The sequence below is a fragment of the Mercenaria mercenaria genome, chromosome 9 (assembly GCF_021730395.1).
Source record: "Mercenaria mercenaria strain notata chromosome 9, MADL_Memer_1, whole genome shotgun sequence".
Lineage (NCBI taxonomy): Eukaryota > Metazoa > Mollusca > Bivalvia > Venerida > Veneridae > Mercenaria > Mercenaria mercenaria.
The window spans coordinates 76,600,370-76,621,792 of NC_069369.1; the positions used below are offsets into that span (position 1 = coordinate 76,600,370).

The 21,423-nt window shown below is 34.0% G+C and overlaps 2 protein-coding genes across 3 annotated transcripts in view; one reads left to right on the forward strand and one right to left on the reverse strand.

Moving 5' to 3' along the window:
- LOC123547515 (casein kinase I-like) overlaps nt 1-2,385 on the reverse strand; it is a 42,229-nt gene extending 39,844 nt beyond the window's left edge. Inside the window, exon 1 of one of the 2 annotated variants that reach the window (XM_045334688.2) lies at nt 1,882-2,385. In XM_045334688.2, coding sequence (XP_045190623.1) covers nt 1,882-2,007 — 126 coding nt within the window. In that variant the 5' untranslated portion in view covers nt 2,008-2,385. Of the gene's footprint in view, nt 1-1,153; nt 1,428-1,881 lie in introns of those variants that run through there. The other variant, XM_045334687.2, reaches the window with a different exon arrangement.
- Nucleotides 2,386-7,311: 4,926 nt separating this feature from the next.
- LOC123546316 (negative elongation factor A-like) overlaps nt 7,312-21,423 on the forward strand; it is a 38,013-nt gene continuing 23,901 nt past the window's right edge. Inside the window, exons 1-2 of the mRNA XM_053551767.1 lie at nt 7,312-7,539; nt 19,686-19,857. Of these exons, the coding sequence (XP_053407742.1) occupies nt 7,339-7,539; nt 19,686-19,857 (373 nt within the window). The 5' untranslated portion in view covers nt 7,312-7,338. The remainder of the gene's footprint in view (nt 7,540-19,685; nt 19,858-21,423) is intronic.

Below are 21,423 nucleotides of genomic sequence, written 5' to 3' on the forward strand. Positions count from 1 at the left end.
ATAATTATGCTACTTATCATTAAAAACTGCATTGAAAGTCAGTTTTTTTCAAGGAATTTTGGAAATATGCATATGACATCGGGTGTAATTAGACTCGTGAACGGACATTCTAATCTTATTTTTGCTTTCAAAATTCATCAAAATTTGTGAAGTTTCTTGTTGAAATTACGGTATGATCACTAAGCAATGGTCTAATTTAAGGTTTGCATGACAAAATCTTGCAGGGCACTTTTCACATGCACGGTAATCAGCTGCTTAGGATAATTTAATAATTGGCGCCTTTTTTGACTGTCCACAGGATCAATACGCTTTATCAATTAATTTCAACACTTCATTGATTCTTGTTACCTATGTGCACTCGCCGTGACGTAATTTGCTGATAAAAAAAATCAGCGAGGCTTGTCTACAGGAGAAAGGGCGGGATTTAGCAGAAGATCAAAGGCATGACCGCGAGCGTTTATTTTGGAATACACGTGTCTATCGTGGAAATAGTTTTACTGAAGGAAATGAATGATAAGAGAAAGGATTATCAAAGGAAAATGCCTCCGGGTCCCGAAGGACGCACAGGCAAGTATCATGCCGGGTCCTTTGAGGGTCTTTTGAAAATCTCCCGGGTCTGGACCCGGGGTCCCGGGTCAAATGGAACCCCTGATGTAAAGCGTCGGCAGTGATGAAAATTTCATCGGAAGTTGCTTCAACTACTTTGGTCATTCGGGTGTTTGACGCGAGTGGGGATATTGCTTATATGAAAAAAATATCTCAGTATTTCATAGGATCGCGTCAAATTAGTTGGACTAGCCTCCTGAAATACATCACTGTCTAAGGTACTGTCAATAGTCTTGAAAAATAACAAGTTTTTTTATATAAAATCTAGAAATTATATCATACCATAATGTTACAATTGCTGACTTTATTTACTGTTTACTTATTACTGAAGAAAAATAATTAAATACCCCCTCCCACTAACCAGCCTGTAATTTGTGGACGAAACTATACTGGTATGAAAGATTTTTCGACCAAAAAAGATATCTAGAAGTCTGTATTTATTGGGCCAATTATTTGTTTTGACGAAACACTAAGACTTTCTAACATTTCAACATTTTCTCTTTATAAAACACAAAAAAAAAACATGAAAATTTAAAACAAAGAATACCTCTCCTGTCGCTATATTTATTCCCAAATATATATCGCCGAATGACCCACTTCCTATTTTTCTAACCAGACGATACTTGTTACCGATATGAAACTCTGAACATGCTGAACGTTTACTTAAATTACTTGTCGAATTTGTTGCACTCGCCATTGTATAAGGTTTATTTCGTTTCAAAAACATGTATTACAGTATGTATTTTGTCTCCATTTTAAGTTCTTTTTAATAAACGATCAGCTGTTGAAATGTGTCACTGTTATTTGCGGAACAAAGAAAAAGCAGTGAACTATGGGAAAGTAGGCGGGCACTTGCCCGGTTACTAAGGGGAGCACATACAGCGTCCTATATTTCCTGTATGACGTCACCATCCAATTTTGTCTCGATAATATTCGTTTCTTACAGATTCATCATGATGATGATGATGCGATGGATGAAGTAAAGAAATGATAAACAAAATGAATTGAAACGCAATGGTCATAAATCTGTATTCAAAGTTTCCAAAACCCACCTAACTGCCTCTTTTCCGGTGTCATTAAGTATGGTGACCAGGTAAATTGCACAAATTACACCAATTTATAATGTACATTCAAGATTGATAATTGTCTAGATAGTGCACATATATAATATGCATGTTTATCTTAAAGAAGGACTAAATTTTTTAGAAACTTAAAATTGCTATAAGAACATTTTATAATACCTATAAAAAAAAATAAAATAAAAATTGAATATACCTCTCCATTCGCAATATTTATTGAAAGATAAATATCTCCAAATGAACCGCTACCGATCTTCCGAACAAGTCTGTATTTTCCACCAATGTGGAATTCTCCTTTTGACGAACTGGTTGCGCTGGCCATTGTTTAAACCACCTAATATAACTTGAAAACCAAATCACTTACACCATGTACCATGTATTGAAAATTCATTTACTGCTATATCCTCTGTGTGATAAAAAATGAAACTATCATTAAAACGTAAATTATTAAAAGGTTTTCTGCCTGTTAATCCCCATGACAGTCCTCTCTGGTTGAACACAAAGAAGTTTTATGTTAACGACGAAAGAAAGGTTAAAACCAACGAGGGTTGTGGGTAATTCGACAACTTTAAGCGTGTAAAGAACTATTAGTATCGCAAATAAGCTTAAGGCATATAATCCATTGTATCGGTGTATCTTACAAGTACACACGTAGTGCGATATTGATCCTGAATCGGATTTAAAAACAGAAAAAAAACTAATCAAGTTTTGAATGTGTTGAACAAATCTATATATACTTTGAGCAATCAGTTTCGTGATTGGCATATTATTAGTTGTCCGTATATGACTGATGGCACGTGTAAGGTAGTGACAAATAAAAAAGTGACATGTTTTGACAGCACATATTTACATCTATTAATGAAAAAAAGCAGCGTTTAGTATTTGTAGCAAATAATTAAGACAGATATAATATGCACTGACAAGCTGAATTCATAAAAAATGTAATACATATGTAGGTAAAGGCCCTTTTCATAATTATTCGCATTCCCCTATGTCAGCTTATAATTATGATCACATCGAAGAGCATGTGTTATATAAAGAATCATGCTCCCGCTTTCGGGGTTATGTTAGATAAGTTTAAATGGTAGATCATATCGTATTGGGAAATATGTTTTAATGATTTATCAATATTTAATTCTTGTTTAGAACCGTCAAAAATTGAACAGCAGGAAACATAGTATAACTCCTTTTGACAGTGACTGATACAGTTTCTGATGCAAACTAAGGACACTGTTCAGTGCAATATAGCCATAATAAGTAGAAAGAACATGTTTTTATTATCGAGAAAAATGCAATCAAGTTTTTGTATTAAACTGAACTAAACTAGAACTGTGTGGTGTAATTAAACTTTCATACGAAGTTTCAGGTGTACTCCGATATGGCTTAAATCCATGATTTTGCATAAATACGATGTTTGATTGTAAAAGTTTATTACAGAAATACAATAAACTGTTATAACAATTCAATTTATCCTGATTTTCCATTCTTTGCGAAAATCATATACTTTCTGATCAACATCTGAATATTTATGGAAAACGCAGATTATTTTTTCTTTAGGATCAAAACAAGTGTTTCTACTTTACACTAGTAGAATCATATTCATTGAATGATTAATTTCTCGGTTTGGATAAAGACTACATGTATCGGTCTCAATTAATACCAGTTGTTTACATACCTCCTCACCTTTTATCTTGTTATTTGATATTTTATGTTCGTGAGTTTATAATTAAAGACCGATAAATCCTATACTATCCATACTATGGTCAATGATTTTTTTCTTCACTTTTACTCATCTAAAAGAATCCATAAGTAAAATTATATTTTCTTTTCAAAGATAATATCTGCCTTTCAATGTGATCATATATAGGGGTAAGCAAAAAGTTATAGACAATTACCCATGTAGTAACATTTTGAAACGAACCTGTATAATACAAAAAATTTAGTAAAAATTAGGCAGCAGTATGATAATGATTGTTTTATTTACCTTACTTTGAATGTCTATTTCCCAGACTCACCTTTGCATATTTTCATTAATTAACTAGTAGACGGCAAGTCAATCTATGTCAAATAATGATTTATTTTTATAATAATGTTCCGATGAATATTGTAAAGGCAGCTTTCAAATATTAGTAAGGTGTGCATGGGCGTCTCGGACTGGGTACTGAACAATTTTTAAATAGTGACATATATAATATTACGACATTTATGCAAGACGGAAATAGTCCTGCCAAAACTATATCTAGCCCATTTTTTGCAGATCATTTGGACGCTAGTATACTGACAAAACGCCTGATCGTAATTCATAGGTTCTGTAAATAAACAAGACGTAAAAACCTTTTGTGTGAAAGTATGACATCATTGTTTAAGTCCTCCGGTAAATGGCTTTCGTTAAAATGCACAAGGAATCGGTAAAAGTGTATTGAAGATCAACTACTAATGTTCGAGCTTATAATAGATATTACGCCTCAAATCTCAATCACTGAACGGGACGGCGCGGACGTGAGACACGACACTTGTCATCAGTGTATATCTGATATTGTTCTTTTGTCGCAGCCATTCCTTTAGATACTACGCCGTTTCACGCCAGTTATTGTAACTCAAGTGTGTGTAGCCTATCTTAGTTTATTTATAGCCGCTACTGGTTACCCATCATAAGTTCGACTTCCCCAGAAAAAGTGAGTAGTTAAAGAAAAGTGCAAAATAAAGAAAATGGACAGCTACCAGATGCTTCCATGGGTTCTGTAGCGTGCCACCCTTACATTTCACTCTTCCGAAAGAATGTTAGTAATTTCAGTTGGAGGATAAAGGATTTCGATGTGCGGCGTCTTGCCTCAGGATCAAATTTAAAGATCAGCTCCGAGATGGTTAAAAACGTTCGGACAGATTATCCAATAACATTGGACTACAAGAACATGTAACACCATTGGTTAACTTATAAGACGATTGAGGCGAGGACTGGTAGATCAAATTGTACTGACCAAGGTACAGATGTAATAGGCATACATTAACTTGCGGCCGCAAAAGGTCTCCATGTACTTGAACTCGGTGATATTATATTGTCCCGTCCTTAATTAAGGATCATGGAACACATTCAATGTACCACTGTAACGGAACTTCACTTTAATTTGTGCTGGGCGGTGTTGGGGTGGGATAAGGGGTTTTGCACAATTTTTCATTTCACATGAACATTCTCATCAAACCGAGTCTGCTATTAGTTTGCTTTACTGCGTTCTATGCTTCCAAAAGACTGTCTAAGTAATCTTGGATGGTCTGATTTTACACAGTGACTCATGTTCATAATGTTGGTGGTTTAAAGCATAGTATAGCTGGTTTGCTTTTTACTTAACTTTGATTGGTATTCTTATTGAATTTCAATATCGTCGGAATTAAAATAAATAAATCATGACAATGTAAAAAAACTTTTATTTTATTTTCCAAATAACCATTGTATCATGCAGGTGACTTTCTTGGTTTTTGGTTGATGTTCAAGGAGATACAGGTGTATACAAGAGCATTTTTGTGTTTTACATTATATGCCTTCTGTTGGCTTTGCATATGTTAGGGTTTCACCTGGCGGGGATAATTTTTATTTACACTGTCCCGTGACTTTGGAAGTAAGAGTGAGGTTAGGTGCACCATTAACTGGTTTAAGCTCCCCAGTGGTGGTTTTGCCACTGACCGTTCCGAGGCGGTGTCCCACTGTGTTCCTTTATTTGTTTGTTTTGCCCTTGTATGTGTGTGTGTGTGTGTGTGTGTGTGTGTGTGTGTGTGGTGTGCGTGTGTTGATCGTGTGCTCGTTTTGGGAGGCTGCGTTTTTAGAACGTGGCTTTCCCTGTTGGATATTCTTCCTTGTTTTTGCAGAAAGATTTGGGCGAGCTGGCTCTAGAACACCGGAGTATATACTTCAGACTAATTACATTTTACAAACCCTATCATAACACTGTAACATCTAACGTCTTAGTGCCATCATACACCCAAACATATGTCATACCGACTAATAACATGCATCTATTATCCCTTTGACAGTAAAACGGATGTGATTTGATAAAATCTCTTAAAGGATATGGAAGAAAAAAGAAAATTTGTTTATTTCGATGTGAGATCTAAATATCCTTCACTTGTGAACACTAGATTTTTAATTATTACTCGTTGCTGCGCTACTCACAAAAATATTGCACTTAGTGTTCACTTATATAAGGTATTTCGGTATTAATTTGAAACAAACAAATATCCTCTATATATTTCCACAGGTCAGACTGAGTTGTTTTATTACTAACTTTGAGAAAAACAAACAATACTAAATTTTTAAAATCAAACATAAATAATAGAAAATACAGAATAGATAAATCAACCAATGGTGAAAAGAAAGAATCCTCCATTTTTTTCCAGTTGAAGTGGCATTTTCATGTTGTATATAAGCCAGGTCCTAATTTTATTTCATTGTGGACCTATACCTGAAATTTTGGTAGTATTTTCAAGGAGATTTTTTGCTTTTAAAGAAATGTAAACAAATCTAATTACACCTTTGTTCATACCCACATTTTAGCTGTGAGTCCATAGTGTTGACCTGTCAAACAAAAATCTCTCTTTGAAAATACATGACCCCTACTTTTCTTGGTGTTCTTTTGTGGTTTATAGGTCATTTAAGAACAAAGGCTAGTAATCCTTTTTTAAAATGGGCCTGGCTATGTGTTACAGCTCTCAGATGATTGCTCATTTTATATAGAACGTAGCCTATAGAAATTTATTTACTACTGTATACCCTCAAGTAGGACATGGTACGGTAGATAGATACTTTATTTCCTTCAATATACATGAAGAGCTGAACATATATACACATAAACATACACATTCGACAATATTTACAGACAGACATTTTGATATACCTGTAGAACAAATCCAATTATCATTAACACGGGTAATTATAATATATATATCAAACATTATTTACAAAATATAAGTCTCCTTAAAAATAATTTAAAAGGAAAATCAGTTATCAGTGTATTACACGAGAATATTTTCTAATGCATACATACACACTAAATTTAAATCACAAATAAGTACAGATATCATTGGTTATCGTATCGTATCTGACAGAGTTATAAATTTTTGATTTTCCTAGTAGATAATCGAAATAAAACTACCAGGAAAGTCCTATGTTCACTGTTAAGTATATAGTTACACCACAAGTTCTATCAATAGTAATGTCTAAATCGAAATCGAAAGTATTTAGACAGCAATAGATATGGCTGAAATCAAATACGATTTAGATAATATATAAAGAAAATAGTGATGCATATCCCAGTTAATTGCATTACACTTAACTTGATAACGAATTATTAAAGCGTTGCTTAACTTTCAGCATTTTGAGCAGTCATGATTTTGTGGTTTATAGGTCATTAAAGAACAAAGGCTAGTAATCCTTTTTTAAAATGGGCCTGGCTATGTGTTACAGCTCTCAGAAGATTGCTCATTTTATATAGAACGTAGCCTATAGAAATTTATTTACTACTGTATACCCTCAAGTAGGACATGGTACGGTACATTACGGGGTATTTGTACAATCTGTATTTCACCAATCAGATTACATGTCACATTATCATTCCGACCAATCGAAAGTGTTTATGCTAAACGTGTAGGCGACTTCTTCAATATGGCCGCCGGTGACACTGCGCTCTGGCTGCACAACAAATTAGGTTCAACAGATGACCTGTGGTCTGGTAAAACAATATGCTCCCAGCTCTCGCAGGAAAGACTGCAGAATATCCATGCTTGCTTCCATACCCTCCAGCCGCATGTCAAAGTGAAACTTATGCTTTCTTTTCTACACATTCCTAGGAGGAATGTTGATTTGGTAAGACAAAATTGTGCCATATTCAAACTCTGTTGTAGGATTTGTCAAAATCCACCATGTAGTGCATGTTACCGGACCTTTATATAACGAGTCTGTAGTCAGGTATTCAAATTATATGCTGTTACTGTAGTATGAAATTAGCTACTGCCTAATTAGACGAGCTTACTGTCGCTGAGTGGCTGCTTTTTAATTTCTGACTTGTGCAGCCATCGTTACAGTTTGACCGTCACAATATAAAACAAACTGTATACGTCGGATTAGTTCGACTACTGCCTATTCAACAGGAAAACTAGTCCAAATAATTAGACGTGAAAAAGTTGTCATTTGACGTTCAACATTCAATATTCTGACATTTTACAAATTTACTAATATGAAATTAGGTGCTACCTAAAAGGCAGAGCTCCCTTGAAAAATCATTGCCACTTTAAAATTAAAGGAGTGGTATTGGAATTGTCTGGAATTATGGATTCGTTTAGGAAGTTTATGTTCTATTAGATCAAATTTTGGTTCTTTCTGAAAGGAAGATTGATTGTGTCAAACTTTCAGTCAAAAATACCGCTATAACAGACGCCTGGTATGGGAAAATAACAATCATTTACATGACTGTACAAATAATCATTTACATGAGTGTACAAAGCTTGTTTTAAACCCAAAAGACTAGCAATTTTTAAAAGTTAATGATCAGAATTTTACCTGAGAAAAACAGTGTTTGCCGAAATTCTCGAAAACCCCTGTTTATTTACTGAACTTCTAAGTTAACATTTCTATGGCTTTTTTATGGTTAATCTTTTTGATGTTTATTGATAATTCATCGCCAATAGTTTTAGTTTTTTTTTATAAACTCTGGTCAGTGATATTGTAATAGGACAGAATTCTTACCACTTTTATTTGTTATTAATTTTCTGTCATTTTCAGTATGGAAGTCGCCATTTTGGAAACCCTATCTAATGTTAAGATAATACGCCTTCTGTCATTGATCAGAATTTAACTATATTCTATTTTCATTGGTTTACATATTTGATTGGTTTAAGAACTTGTTTATTCCTTAGATTAACCAATCAATTGTTTTTGTTCTACCACTGACCGTATATATACCGAGACACAATAGTGTATCGGTCGGTTAAATACTGCACCTCTGAGGTCAGTATAACAAGGCTTAGCCTTGACATTTAAACTTGGATTTAGTCCACTGCTCATAAACGAATATCGTTGACCATTAACTTCGGCCATATCATTATATTTTCAATTAAATTAATATAAATATAATTCTTTAAGTAAATTTAGGACTTACAATATAATTATCATTCATTTAATAGCTAGTTTCTATATTAGTATAATTGAATATATACTAAATAAAATATATTAGTCACTATATATTAGTTCGTCTTATAACAGCGTCCAACATTCAGTGTCCCAATGTCTACAAGTGTGTTCATGATTATCCGTCTGTCTGTCCGTGTAACGCCATTGTGATCACTTGCTGTCTGTCAGTCCGAGGTTATGCTAAGAACCTGGGGCCACTATTACAATATTAAAGCTAACGTTTGAATATATGTGAACGGGGAGAAGAGCATTATTCGCTTTTCACAGTTCAATGCCTGTATATTTTGATCCTAAAGCTGTTTTTGTTTTTAGCTCATCTGATTTTTTGAAAAAAAATGATGAGTTATTGTCAACACTTGAGCGGTTGTCGGCGTCGGCGTTGCCTGGTTAAGTTTTATGTTTAGGTCAGCTTTTCTCCTAAACTATCAAAGCTATTGCTTTGAAACTTGGAAGACTTGTTCACCATCATAAGCTGACCCTGTATAGCAAGAAACATAACTCCATCTTGCTTTTTGCAAGATTTATGGCCCCTTTTGTACTTAGAAAATATCAGATTTCTTGGTTAAGTTTTATGTTTAGGTCAACTTTTCTCCTAAACTATCAAAGCTATTGCTTAGAAACTTGGAATACTTGTTCACCATCATAAGCAGACCCTGTACATCAAGAAACATAACTCCATCTTGCTTTTTGCAAGAATTATTGCCCCTTTTGGACTTAGAAAATCAGTTTTCTTGGTTAAGTTTCATGTTTAGGTCAGCTTTTATCCTAAACTATCAAAGCTATTGCTTTAAAACTTGCAACACTTGTTCACCATCATAAGCTGACCCTGTACAGCAAGAAACATAACTCCATCCTGCTTTTTGCAAGATTTATGGCCCCTTTTGGACTTAGAAAATATCAGATTTCTTGGTTAAGTTTTATGTTTAGGTCAACTTTTTCTCTTAAACTATCAAAGCTATTGCTTTGAAACTTGCAACACTTGTTCACCATCATAAGCTGACCCTGTACAGCAAGCAACATAACTCCATCCTGCTTTTTGCAATAATTATTGCCCCTTTTGGACTTAGAAAATCATTTTCTTGGTTGAGTATTATGTTTAAGGCAACTTTTCTCATAAACTATCAAAGCTATTGCTTTAAAACTTGCAACAGTTTTTCACAATCATAAGTGGACACTGTACATCAAGAAACATAACTCTGTCCTGCTTTTTGCAAGAATGATGGCCCTTTTTAGACTTAGAAAATCATGGGTAGGACAATATTTCTATTATACAAAAAAAATCAGATGAGCGTCAGCACCCGCAAGGCGGTGCTCTTGTTAAAGTTATGTCTACTGACTACTGCACAGGCACTACATTGGAACCTGACATCAAAACTAAACACACATGAATGACTTTAGTTATACAATATTTTTTTAAAAACTCATAATAATAGGGAAAAAAATGAATTAAAAAAGGAATTGAAAAAAAAAATCTGGTCCAGGTGAGGTTCGAACTCACAACCTCTGGTTTTCAACGCGAACTTGCTAACCACTACACCATTGGAGAATTATGACGTCATCATGACAAACATAAGTATATATAATAATGTTCAGTAAGGCAGCGTGACGAAAGTCGTTTCAGAATGAAAATATTGTATTTTATTTCTTTTTTCTTCGTAGAAAATGTATTTAGCACTAATTTTTTTATTATCAAACACGCATTTACATTTTTATTCAATATTCAAAGCAGTAAGCGAGACGCTTTTGTCAACCGTAAACAGTAAGCGTCTACTGACGTCTTTACTGATTAATTACTATGTGCATAGACCACACGAAAAAATTCGAACAACACCGATTCCAAAAAAATACCACGAATTTTCAACTCGATAGTATACACAGTTAGATCTCTCTATTCGTTTTCTTGTTCATACGTCTAACCGTAATGCGACGCTGTCGCGGCGCCGGTAGCTCTGCTATCAAATCCTTTTTGCTGTCTAAACATTAAGTATGAAAGAAGTGTAGCATAAATTCAATTTCTAAAACATTTTAAAGTCGGTAAACTTCGTACCTAGATGGAACAAAAATACCTTTGCTTCAATTCTGCAAGGTTAAAATGATTTAAAATGCATTATTATCCACGAAATGACGCTCCGTCTTTTTGACATCGAATGTTTATATTTGACGTGCCACCATCTTGTTTCGAAATTGAAAGTACCAATTAAATTTGATCGGCGGTAGACGAAAAAATATTTCCCGCCAAATATTTTCATTGTAATTTTGATTTATTTTCATCATAAATGTATATTTTCTTTTTTGATCCTTATAAATTTTAAATGTCTCTTCTAAAAATAGAAAGAATATTGACATTTATAGTTTCTCTGTATGGGATACAGAAAAGGTAACTTTCGTTCAAGAAATGATTCTAATATGCAAATCATGTTTACATCCGGAACACCCTCGGTTATTACCGTGCCACTATTCAAAATTTTCAACGGACTGGATACTGGATTAATTGATGGGATAATTGAAAACAAATAAGGTAAAATGTAACTTTTATCGCTGCCATAAGGCACATTTATGATTATTCTTCACACTCAAAGTGAAAATTTCAGTCATTTTTGCCAGAAAGTCGTTAAAAAACCTTCAGATCAAAATTCAGATCTGAAGCCGCGATTTTTGTGCTATACGTTATTTCAGTTCAACGTTAAGACCTGACATAACATGGAAAATAAAAAATGTAAAATATCAATTAAAATGAACTTATAACGTGATATGAGTTATGTCAGGTCTTATATTTAGGACTACAGGAAAACCTGATGGAAGCACAGGCACCAGTATCGGACCTGGGACAAAGAATATGGCCTTGTTTTCATCCTAAATGAGTTCAAAATGAAAAATATGTAATGAAGTATGACCCCCCTACAAATGATACATATGTCTGCTGAAGGCCAGAATCGAGCCTGCGAGCAATGGGTTCACTTCCCGAGCTGTTGTGAAATAAATTTTTAAGACAATTAAACAAACTACCTATCATTTTTTCCTGTATACATTTAGCTACAAAATGAGACTGACCCCAAGTCTCTAGCCCTTCCCGTTCATGAAATATCAATCGGGAAACAAGTGATTTCCTGATGAAAGTCCCTGGTAGATAAAAATGCGGCAGAAAGAATCGGTACGTAAACATAGACTAAAGTATGGTTGTCCGCCGAGTGCGGCTCAAATTTAATAAAAAATGCTAAATAGTATAAATAAATACATAAACTAGAGCCACTCCCAATCGTCAGTTGCATCTCAAACGGGCGATATTGGCGTTTCAAATTTTTCCACGGTCTTTCAACTGAATGCTACACCATTGAACAGAATTCATTACTACTGTTTGCAGATCAAATTGCCCTTTCCTCCTTTTTGAAATCGATAGAGTTACTCTTTTACGTCACAAAAACCGTGAAGCTGAAGCTATTTTTGGAGCAATGCTGACAGGTTAACCCTGCCTCATTCATTCACTTTGTGGTGAAACTTTTTTCTTTATCTTGACGTCACACAAAGCGCGCGCTCTGACTCTGTCTTTGAAGTATCGCCTTACTTGCATACATTGTAAAGTGCAATGAATAAGGAGATAATAGATATATATTGTTTCAAAAGTAGAATATAGAATATTTCAACTACGTTCACATGAAAACAGCGTTTTTTGTTTGTTATGACAATTATTATTGACGAAATTTCTAACCATGCAAAAGTATACATGGTTTTATAGAAAGGTATCATTGATCATTGAACCTTCAAGCTCCGCAACACTTGTAGAAAATGTAATTGTTATATCCATAAAAACTGATTTATTTGATTGTTTAATTTTATTTTTTGGTGGGGTTAACGTGTAAAACTATGTGAATTTATCTAGATCTACTATTTATTTGAAGTCGTTTAAACACTATATCAGTTATTAACATACAGGCAGTTGATAAGCCTTGTCTTCGTGGAAAGAACCAGTTATAGACTCACAGAAGTCAAAATAATTCGACGTTTAGTTTGTTTTATATTTGTGAAGGTCACTCTAAAAGGACCAAAATAATTGAGGATAAATCGCAGTACTTATTGGTTTTATCGCTTGCACACGCCGATGCTGATTTTATAAAATTTTATCATATTTTAGCTAGTTTTAACCAAAATTTGAAACAACTTTAACATGTTTTACATAAAACTGAAACAAAGGTAATAAAACAACTATAAGAAATCAAATAGTAAACATAGGAAGAAAATATCATTTACAGTAAAGTTAGGCAAGCATTTGTAAATAGATGTTAGGGACCTACAGTGGCATAAACAACATACAGAGCAGAGTAATGGATATAAGAAAGAAGTCACCATAGGAAAATCCAGTAGTGAAAACGTACAATAAACAAGCAGACGACGACAGGCAACCGAAAACAGGTAACCAGGTAAATTTTAGATAAGAATAATACCGCGAAATTTAGGTGTCCCGTACACAGGAAACGCGTGTGGAGCTTTTAATATCCAACAGATTTGGTTCAAATTTTTAACGTTGATAAAAGATAGATGTAGCTAGAATATTAGGGCATTTTCATTAAGATACAAACTTTAAACTAATCAAAATTACATAAAAACGGCCGATTATTCATAAATTTACCGGTAAAATTTTATACAGCGCGATCGCAAATAGCTATTATGTCTTATAAGTAAATAAATTGAAATCAATGCGAAAAATAAAATTGGACTTTCGGCTAGAAAAGGCAAAAACAGAATAGAAAAATCTTTAATAAGAAGAAAATGCCATCAATTTAAAAACATACAGTAAAAACGAAATTGTTAACCATAATGCGAATAGTAAGTACATGGAGTAAATAAAAAAATGTCGATGACATAGGCGTGGCGTGTAACCTAAAAATAAACCTGTGTATGGAAATGTATTGGACGTAAATAGATAGTTGTTATCAACCAGTCAAAAATATAACGATATTCAACTCTTGAGTAAAATTGTTTGGACTACCTTTTGATACATGTAAGTTTTATTTGAATTTATCTTATATTTGCAACAATATCAGCATTTAAACCCAAATCTGGCAATGACAATTTCTTTCGAGTGGAGAAAACTACTCGTAACTGTTTCCTAGGATCGCGTCAAATTAGTTAGACTCAGACTCACATATTCCGTAAGAAAATGCCGACTTTTTTTTCAATTAAGGAAGCATGGTCGGTTCCGGGAATCGAATTTATGCCCTTCAATCAATGATGAGCGAATCCAACAACTCGAGTCAGTCACGTTTTATAATTATTGTTAAAAAAATAAACACGAGGTACATTATTTAAAAATATGCAGCAAAAGGTACTGAAATTTAGGAAGAAAAAGGCCTGTAATGTACAAGAGGGTGTCTTTTTTCATATCCACGCTACCTAAATGTAGTTTGCATTATGGCAAGATTCATTTAAATTTTAAATGAAGATTAGTTCTAGTACATCTGTTACAATCCAGTTAAACGCAGTCTATGTAAACAAGTTCATTCAGTAATTTTTACTCGTATCGGAAAGGCGGAGTTACCTGTATAGACGAGATCCAAAAATAGCTCCAGCATCGCTGTAAAGGTACAAGTTTATCGATTTAAGAAAAGACGAAAGGGCAATTTGATCTGCAAACAGTAGTAGGTATTTTTAAACGCAATTTCTGATTGGCCAATAGCGACACACCTCCGACAGAATCGCAACGTTTCGTGCAAAATTACTCGAAATTACTCGAATATTATTTATCGGTTTCAATGGCGGAGAATACAATTGAAAGACCAACGGAAAAATAAAAAAGTAAATATCGCGTATGGTAGATGCTACTGACGGTGGTGAGTGGCCATGATTTACATTATTAGTAATACTTGTTAATAATGGCAAATGAATTTGACCCTAGCTAGGCTGACAAACATCTTTTAGTCCATGATTTCGTACTGTTTCGTTGTGCCACATTTCTGTCTACCTGGAACTTGCAGCTGAAAGTCACTCGTTTTCTGATAGATATTTCATGAACAAGGAGGGCTAGAGACTTGGGGTCGGTCTCATTTTGTAGCTAAATGTACATGTGAAATAGTGATAGGTAGTTTGTTCAAATGTCTAGAGAATTTATTTCACAACGGCCCAAGAAGTGAACCCATTGCTCGCAGATTCTCAAGATTCTGGCCTTCAGTAGACATATGTATCATTTGTAGGGGGGTCATATTTCATTACATATTTTTCATTTTGATCTCATTTAGGATGAAAACAAGGCCATATTCTTTGTCCCAGGTCCGATACTGGTGCCTGTGGATGGAAGTGGCTATTCTTATGGTCCCATAGGAAAAATTTGCGTGTAGATCGATATGCACGAACATAGATCAATAACTCTCTAACTGGTATAGTTGAAAGCACTTGGTCAATATTTTTAGTGTTTAAATTTCAATATTCATAATGTATGTATTTACATCCACATCTGCACAACCAACAATCGTTTTCCGAATTATTAAGATTAATAAGAAGACAAATTTCAGTTAAATAAGTATTTTACACTTGCGTTTAATTCGTTGAATTAAAATTGTTTGTTTATGTAACAAATGGAAGTAATAAAATATAATAAAATGTGTTATACTAGGGGAAATCACTTCTCTTTATTGTCTTCTATGAATTTCCTTACCGGAAAAGTAAAGAAGATGGGTGAAATTATTTCAGTCAAATGAGAGCCGTAGGAATAGACACCTGCAGGCTTTTCACTATTCTTACGGGAGGGCTGTAAGAATAGCCTGTGAGGCTATTTCTACGGGACCGTAAGAATAGCCACTTCCAAACCTGATCGTGTACCTTCGGCATAAGTTGTTCTTTTCAATACTTTGTTCTAGGCCGGAGTTTCATTCATGAAATTAAAGGAAAATCTTTCAAAATTAATTAAATGCACGCAATACAGGGGGGTTTTTTTGGCCGTTTTTATAGCCTTTATTTGGCTATATTCCCAATGCCAAAAAGTACGTATTTTTCCCAAAATTAGTATGCAAAAATTCCCAATCTAAATTCTGAAAAAAATTTCATAAAAATTGCACAAAAATTGACCAAATTATGGACAATTTTGTAACGGAAGTATGTTAAAGAGGTTTACAATGTGAAACAAGTGTATGAGAAAGTGCTTCAACACATCCTTACTATATCTGATGGGACTAAATATTTCCCAATTTGGAACATTTACATGTCAAAATTCCCAATTTTGGGGGTTTAGGCAATGTTCCCAAATTAGCTGGAAAAAACCCTGTTTAAATACTTTAGTTGTGCAATTATAGCAGCAGAAAAATGTTGCAAAATCTAAAATCTTGTGTTTATGAGTTAAAGGGACTGGCCTTCAGTTCGTTCGACAACAAAAAAAATATTTTTGTTTAGATATCTGGAAATAAATGCTATATTTCTCAAGAAGGCTTTAAAACTTATTACTGACAAACTATATGTTACGGAAACACATGAGAATTTGCTGTTTTTACTACTTTTTACAATGAAAATCGAAAAGCGTTTGTAACGCTTTACTCAAGGTAAACTGTTTCGATTATTAATATCTGTATTTTGAAGTCATAATTCACCAGTTCCGCTATAGCACTATTGGTTACCACGACAGGAAAATGTCTTTATTGCTGTGGCAGTCCGGGGTTCGATTCCCGATGTGGTCCTATTTTTTGTTGACTTGAATTTTTAGAATATTTAGAAACAAAAACTCATATTCTAATGTTTATAATATGACCAAACTTCAATTTGGAAGAAAGATTATTTTTAGCCAAATCTGGAGGTCAGTGCCTTTAAAGACAATTTAGATCTTTACATGTTTTTATTTCATATAACAACAATTTTACACATTATTTTGCATGCATGACATAATGCCGTCAGCTTAGTTAGCATGTCGTTATTTGATCCCGGTCTCTAGGGGTAAAGGCAACTTTGTTCTATTTGGTTTCAAAAATGTACCTGTAAAATACTTTTACCAATTTATCAATTAAATGGACGCCAGTCTCTTACGATTTTTGTCAGATAAAAAAAAATAATCTTATTTATCAGTGGAATGATGCCTGCTCTTCACTGCGAAACGGCGCTCTTCACTGCGAGGCGAAGCCGGTAGTGACATCACAAACAATAACAACAAAATGTTGCTTTTAGTTGCAAACAAGCCAGGGCATTTCATCCTTATATAACAGAGGCCGATATTCGGCCACTTCCCAATCCAAAAATATAATATTTTTTCCCACTTACCAATCCAAAAATATAGTATTTTTTCCCAACTGTGGCAGAGACACTTCCAAAATGCAAGGCAAGATTTCCCAAAATCACACTAACAGATGTTTTAGATTTTGTTTACATTTAAGTATTTCCAGAGGAAGCGTTTGTCTGGTATCGATATTCTGTCACGCTATAGCCTAACTGAACACAGTACCACGTGTTATGTTCCGTGTCCAGGATTTTAGTCCGTGTTTCAAAGGAGATAAATTTAATTTGTCTTTCAGTGTTTACTTCCGGTTGATTGTTTTTTCCAAAATATCACATAACAGGAAATACTACAGTAATTCAATCAAACGTGTGACAGTATCAAAAAATATCAGAGGTCATTGTTCGACTGTGGGATAAAAAACGTAAAATCGAGGGTAGCGGTAATAATACCACCGAAGAAACGGTAACCAAGGAGCTCCGTACTAGTACTATTTCAAACACTGTTACCACTGAGAAGGTCTCTACTGTTTAATTTGCTGGTTGACAAATTTAAAGATTTCAAACAAAGAGAAATGAACCTGTAAATAGATTTGAAATATTTTTTTATTGAATTGAATTTTGAAGTCTGAAAAATAAAATGCTGTAAAAATTAAATACAAGTTGAAAATACTTATTACTATTAAAATTTATATACTTCGTATCCATCTTTCAGTGAAAAGCTTTTTTTCCCAAAAATGGACAATTATCGGGCATAAAGTTCCCAGTTTGAAAGGCCAGGGCCTCTTCCCAATTTTCTGATGAAAAGCCATGCAAGCGTGCACAAGTTCCAATGTTGGGCGGTTAAAACTGCCCCCGGTTTTAATCAGCGGTTTTAACCGGTTAAAAACTGCCCCGGTCAATACTCCCTGAAGTAGTCAATACTGGTTGATTGGTCAATCCTGGTCAATTAGTCAATACTGACTGTTAAGATATTTTGCAGAGTTTATGAACAATTTAAATAATGACTGTTAAGAGCATTTGGGGCTTGATGATGGTACCGTATTTGCATGAATTATATTTAGTTCAAGCAACCAAATTAATACTCCCAAATTAGTCAGAAGTGGTCAATTTGTCAGCACTGGTTGATACTGGTCATTAGACTGCTAATTTAACTGAACTTCATTTGTAGAAAGTATTTCATAAACTGTAGCAGTTAAGTGTTTGATTCACAAGTGATAAATCTAATTATTTTTACTGGTATTTAATTCAATGAAAAATTGCTGCCTACAAGTGGACCCTTTCACTGAAGTGGTTAAATTATGTTTTGGTAGCAAGTGTCACATTGCCTAATTGACACCATGTCTTACAATATACAACAGATTATATGTTGCAGGCCTGTCTATCTAGTCACTAATTAGCTGTCATGATCAATAATCCCACTGTATTACTGAGGTGCTTGAACATGGTAACTTTATCTAAAAAAATTACCGTTAGTTATGCAAATGACCAGTATTGACCAATATATGTGTTGATCAGGGATACTGTGTAGGACCAAAATTTGAATTGACCAGTACTGTCCATTTCAGTGAGTGTAATTTATAGTAATAATTTTTTTAAATTAATTCAAAATAAAGGCTATACATTAAGGTGATAAAAGCATTAAATAAACTAGTATTGACCACTGACCAGTCTAAGTATATTGTCCAGAACTGAGCCTGACCAGGATACATTGCCAAGGACCAAAACTGAATCGACCAGTATTGACCACTAATCCACTATACTTTTTAACAAACAAAATTTTATATTATTCAGATTGCTTTATAATTTTTACATTACTGTTACAGCTTGTTCTAATCTGTGAATGTGCATTATGTAAAAGTGTTGAATAAACCAGTATTGACCACCCAAGAGTGACCAAAGTATTAAATCAACCAGTATTGACCGGTTTTAACCAGTATTGACTGCCGGCCCGGTCAATACTCATATTGACCGGCTTTTTGCCAACATTTACTTCTTTTATGACAATAGTAGAAAAATGTCAATGATACCTCCCTTTGCAACTGCAGTAATTAATTTTACATCAAATCCACTTACGTATTACTTACATAAATTTACTGTGTCAGACTTATTTCGATATGGGTCATTTTTAGAATTCATTATAATTTTATTTTATTGATTACCACACCTCTAGACGGACCATATACTAGTTATCTAGAGATTCGGTATCCAGATGATTGTAGTCTTAAATTCTTAATGTTAACTCACTAGAATAGATCAGCAGCCAATGTATGATGATGATGATACTGGACCAGATATATAGCATAAATTGGAGTTTGTCAAATAATTGCGAGACATAGAGGTTTCTTTAAGTACATGAACATAGTGGTGCAGGGATAGACGGGGATTTTTTTAAAAATTGTGCTGAACAGTTCATTAGTACAGAGGGAAATGGAACACCAACAGTGTCCAAAAAAAAAAGAACAGCTTAGAGTGTCTGACTCCAAGCCTGAATGTCTAATATTCATAGTATCCAGACTTATGAAGCAGTCATTGAGCATACTTAACACAAATTGTATGTTAGCATTTTCTCCAAAATCTGTGTTAAATACAATGTAAATATTAAGTGAAAGATATTTTTCATTACTTCTATTTGACAGTGTAAGGGACAGCTTGAAGAGATCCTGATGTTGGCAATACATGATACAGATCAGTGGGTGTCTATGGTAGGGGAGATTTTACGCACATACCCTGCAACAGGAGCACTGAATCTCGAGCTGGAGGATAATAATGGAACTTTTGCTGAAGTTCTTTCTGATCTCAAAAAGATGGGTAATTGTTTTGCTAAATGTTGCATATTAACATGTTATTCATCTGTATTAGATATGAACCGAAAGAAATAAGGACAGAGATAGGACTACCATGTAGCCACATTCCAAGAACACTGCTTCACAAAACAAAATTGTAAATCAGTGTATTGATGTGCTTTAAGCATTAAACAGTTCTGTAATTAATTGAGAATTCTATTGTAAAATATCTACTAACTGTATCTGATCATATGATATTGCCTGCCATGCGGGGAAAGACAAAAGTTATCTGGGTAGGTGATCACCTTATCGTTTCATCGTTTGACATCATTTGACATATTATGACATCAGACATCATAGTGTATGAGCTATACAATATTAATGGTAGGCAAGAAAGATGATGTAACATGCCTGAGTAAGGCAGGTGTTTTCCCAAGCCTTGGGACAACATGGGAAAAAACGTTAGCACTCGGTTTTCCATTCCACATGGTCCCTCGGGTTTGGGAAAACCCTGTCTTACACAGGCAGGCATGTAAGATCCTTACAGTCTTGCAAAGATTTATTCAGTCTCTAGAATGAAAATAGAGGGTAGTCTCACTCAAAACAATGATTACCAAAATGAAAGCTTATTAACCAATGAAGATGTTTTTTCAATGCTTGATTTTATATCTGGATACATCAGTGTATAGAGCAATTGATAAAAGTGAAACGTGCATGAAAAAAAGGCGAGTTTTGCTTTTGTTGATTATAATTTCGTCAGATTATGTAAATAAGATTATGTATGGAGAAGAATTATGAACATTCATAAAAATTGCCGTCAATGGTTCTGCCATAAAGCAAATACTTTTTAAATGTTCTTTTGACCTTTTTCTGGTTTATAGTTCATCTATGTGTAATGTTTGCTCATTTAGTCACAGATAAGAAACTTAAGAAAGAATGAATTTTATTTAACAAAAAATACTAAAGATAAAGTTTTTGAATTACAGTCGAGACTGTTTTAAGAGACCGACTTTGGGAAGCAGCGAAAAAGGTCACATATGACAGGGAGTCTCTTAAAACAGTCTCACTTAACAGGATGACGCTGGTTTCATATATTTTTCCAATTAAAGTACATGAATATTGGATACTTATATATTGGCCTCTTTTAAGGTAGGAGTGGAAATGATTAAATACTATTTCTTTAATTGCATATTGATAAAATATAAATTTCAAATAATATGCATCATTCGTATGATGTTGGTAAAACAAATTTAAGCTCATGATCTGGCAAGGAAATAAAGGGGAGCAGTAAAATATAAATGTTCCATTTGAACTAATTACACTGAGGTTTATGGTATTTTTATTTTTGTGTACTAATTGTTCATTGACATTTGTTCGATTATTGACTGCATCTTTAATCTGTGTTTACTTCGTCGTTTCCTGTTAAATACAGCCATATTTTTGTTTCACCAGGAATAAAGTTAATTTATGCACCGACTCCGTATTCTTCAGCGACTTTATACCCTGGTTTTCCCTAATCGAGCAATTCAAGTGCCTTAACATGCTGTTCTAATGAAAAAAAAAACAGTTCTTTTTTATGTTTTTCATCAGG